A 2,601-nucleotide genomic window follows, 5' to 3' on the forward strand; every position below is an offset into this window, starting at 1 on the left:
GTGCTGAGTGTATATAATAATCATAGTACTGAGTGTATATAATAATCATAGTACTGAGTGTATATAATAGTCATAGTGCTGAGTGTATATAATAGTCATAGTACTAAGTGTATATAATAGTCATAGTACTGAGTATATATAATAGTCATAGTACTGAGTGTATATAATAGGTATAGTACTGAGTGTATATAATAGTCATAGTACTGAGTGTATATAATAGGTATAGTACTGAGTGTATATAATAATCATAGTACTGAGTGTATATAATAATCATAGTACTGAGTATATATAATAGTCATAGTACTGAGTGTATATAATAATCATAGTACTGAGTGTATAGTGTAGTCATAGTGCTGAGTGTATATAATAATCATAGTACTGAGTGTATATAATAATCATAGTACTGAGTGTATATAATAATCATAGTACTGAGTGTATATAATAATCATAGTACTGAGTGTATATAATAATCATAGTACTGAGTGTATATAATAGTCATAGTACTGAGTGTATATAATAGTCATAGTACTGAGTGTATATAATAATCATAGTACTGAGTGTATATAATAGTCATAGTACTGAGTGTATATAATAATCATAGTACTGAGTGTATATAATAATCATAGTACTGAGTGTATATAATAATCATAGTACTGAGTGTATATAATAGTCAATAAGAGACATAAAGCTTCCAGTCCTGAAGTGGTTAATTATTTCAGTATAATGGAAATGAGTCAGAGATTGTATTACACGGGTTGCTCGGTGCTTTAGATGTCGGTATTGAAATGAAATCCATCACATTTATGCAAAGTCAATCATGAGACGGATCTCTGAAGGCTTTTTCCATAATTCCAACTCTAAATATATCATTCTGTCTGCTATCACTGGACGTGTCCCGTCATCTCTGTCCAAAGATCACACCAAACCTCAACATGATGTCTCCGGACTCTGTATCTATTTTAGTCTCTTCAGTCTTGGGACTCGTCTTGGCAATCCCTTCTAACACTTGTATTGTGATGGGTAACCTGGACATCATCAGAAAGAAAGGGAAGTTGAGTCCCACCGATGTGATCTTTCTGGCTAAGGGGATTGTGAATATTCTCCTCCAGTGTATGCTGAGTCTACAGGAAATGATCTATGCCTTGTTTCTTGTTTATATTTTACAATATTTTGTATTTATGAACACATCAATTAACTTCCTAATCTATTACAACTACTGGTTGACCTTCTGGCTCTCCGCTCATTACTGTACCAGCATCACCAATCTCAGCTATGGGTTCTTCATCTGGTTAAAGAGAATTGTGTCCAATTTCCTGAGTCAACTTCTATTCCTGACAGCACTTGGGATGTTCATTGTGAGTGTCCTGGGCTTTTGGGCTTACAATGAAGAAGGTCTTATCCAGTCTTCTGTGAACAGTACAAACATCTCTGTTAACAGTTTAGATAAAGCATTTTCCTATCTTGTGTCTGCAAACACCCTAGGCATCATTCTACCACTCTGCCTTAGTCTTCTGTGCCTGGTGCTTTCTTTCTCCTTTCTGCTCAGACACGTCTGGAGGGTGAAGAATAACGACTCTGGATCAACACGTCCAAATCTTCAGGCTCATGTCACTGCACTGAGGACAATCTTCTTCTTACTTATCATTTACACATTCTACTGTATGTCTCAAGTGATTACTTTTCTTCCAAGTTCCTCACTGTCAATATTTTTATGGAATTTACAATTATTATCTCCATCGGTGGAGGCTGCAGTCATCTTCCAGGCCAGCAACAAGCTGAGAAGGATCATTGTGAGAAGATTCTGGACCAGAAGCTGGAGGAACACTGAGACTTACAATGTGGAGAATGCTTAGCTTGAGAGTCTAAATATATACTATAAACTTTTAGTGTGATAGAGATCAATATAAAATGTTTACTAAGTCATAGCATTTTGTTTTGTATGGAGTGTGGAAGGGTTATATCTCCTGTCATATTTTAATAGCTGTCTGTGTTCCTTACTTGGGTCTTTCACCTTCTCGGTTTGTCCTGGTTAGAGATGGGCTGCACACTCCCCTGTTCGGTTCACAGCAGAACTCCTGAACAGGGTAAAAGTTTGACCCCAAACCGCAAACTCCATTGAACTCTATGGGAGCAAAACATGAGAAATCAAAAGTCCCCATTTTGAAGGCTTATATGTAAGTAATTGGACATAAGAAGGGGTATGGGGGTCTGGGTACTGACCTGGGGGACATGTATCAATGCAATTAAAAAAAAAAAGCAGTGATTTTATTGATGCTTAAAGTGAAACAATAAAAATTAAAAATTCCTTTAAATATAGTGCCTGGGGGGTCTCCTTAGTGTGCCTGCAAAGTGGCACATCTGTACCATGTATAGATAGAACCTTCTACAGCAAAACTGACATGTTTAAAGAAAGAAATTTGTCAAATCACATTTATATTGACTGGCAGTTGCAATTGCCGGCCGGCAATATAAAAAAAAAAAAGGCGTAACCCCCCAGTCCATACTAGGCCTTGTGGGTCTGGTATGGATTTTAAGGGGAACCCCACCCAAAAATAAAAAAAAGGGGCGTGGGATCCCCCAAAATCCATACCATACCCTTAT

General features: G+C 36.7%; 1 protein-coding gene across 1 annotated transcript; it reads left to right on the forward strand.

The window, feature by feature from the left end:
- The first annotated feature begins 932 nt into the window (after positions 1–932).
- On the forward strand, positions 933–1,853 carry LOC141147395 (taste receptor type 2 member 41-like). The gene has a single exon (XM_073634629.1). The coding sequence runs from the start codon at positions 933–935 to the stop codon at positions 1,851–1,853; it is 921 nt and encodes a 306-aa protein (XP_073490730.1).
- Positions 1,854–2,601: the final 748 nt, after the last annotated feature.

The sequence above is a fragment of the Aquarana catesbeiana genome, linkage group LG06 (assembly GCF_042186555.1).
Source record: "Aquarana catesbeiana isolate 2022-GZ linkage group LG06, ASM4218655v1, whole genome shotgun sequence".
In the NCBI taxonomy this organism is placed as follows: Eukaryota; Metazoa; Chordata; class Amphibia; order Anura; family Ranidae; genus Aquarana; species Aquarana catesbeiana.

What these genes read in the sequence shown, in the direction of transcription:
- LOC141147395 (XM_073634629.1), top strand. Translation starts at nt 933, where the DNA reads ATGATGTCTCCGGACTCTGTATCTATTTTAGTCTCTTCAGTCTTGGGA.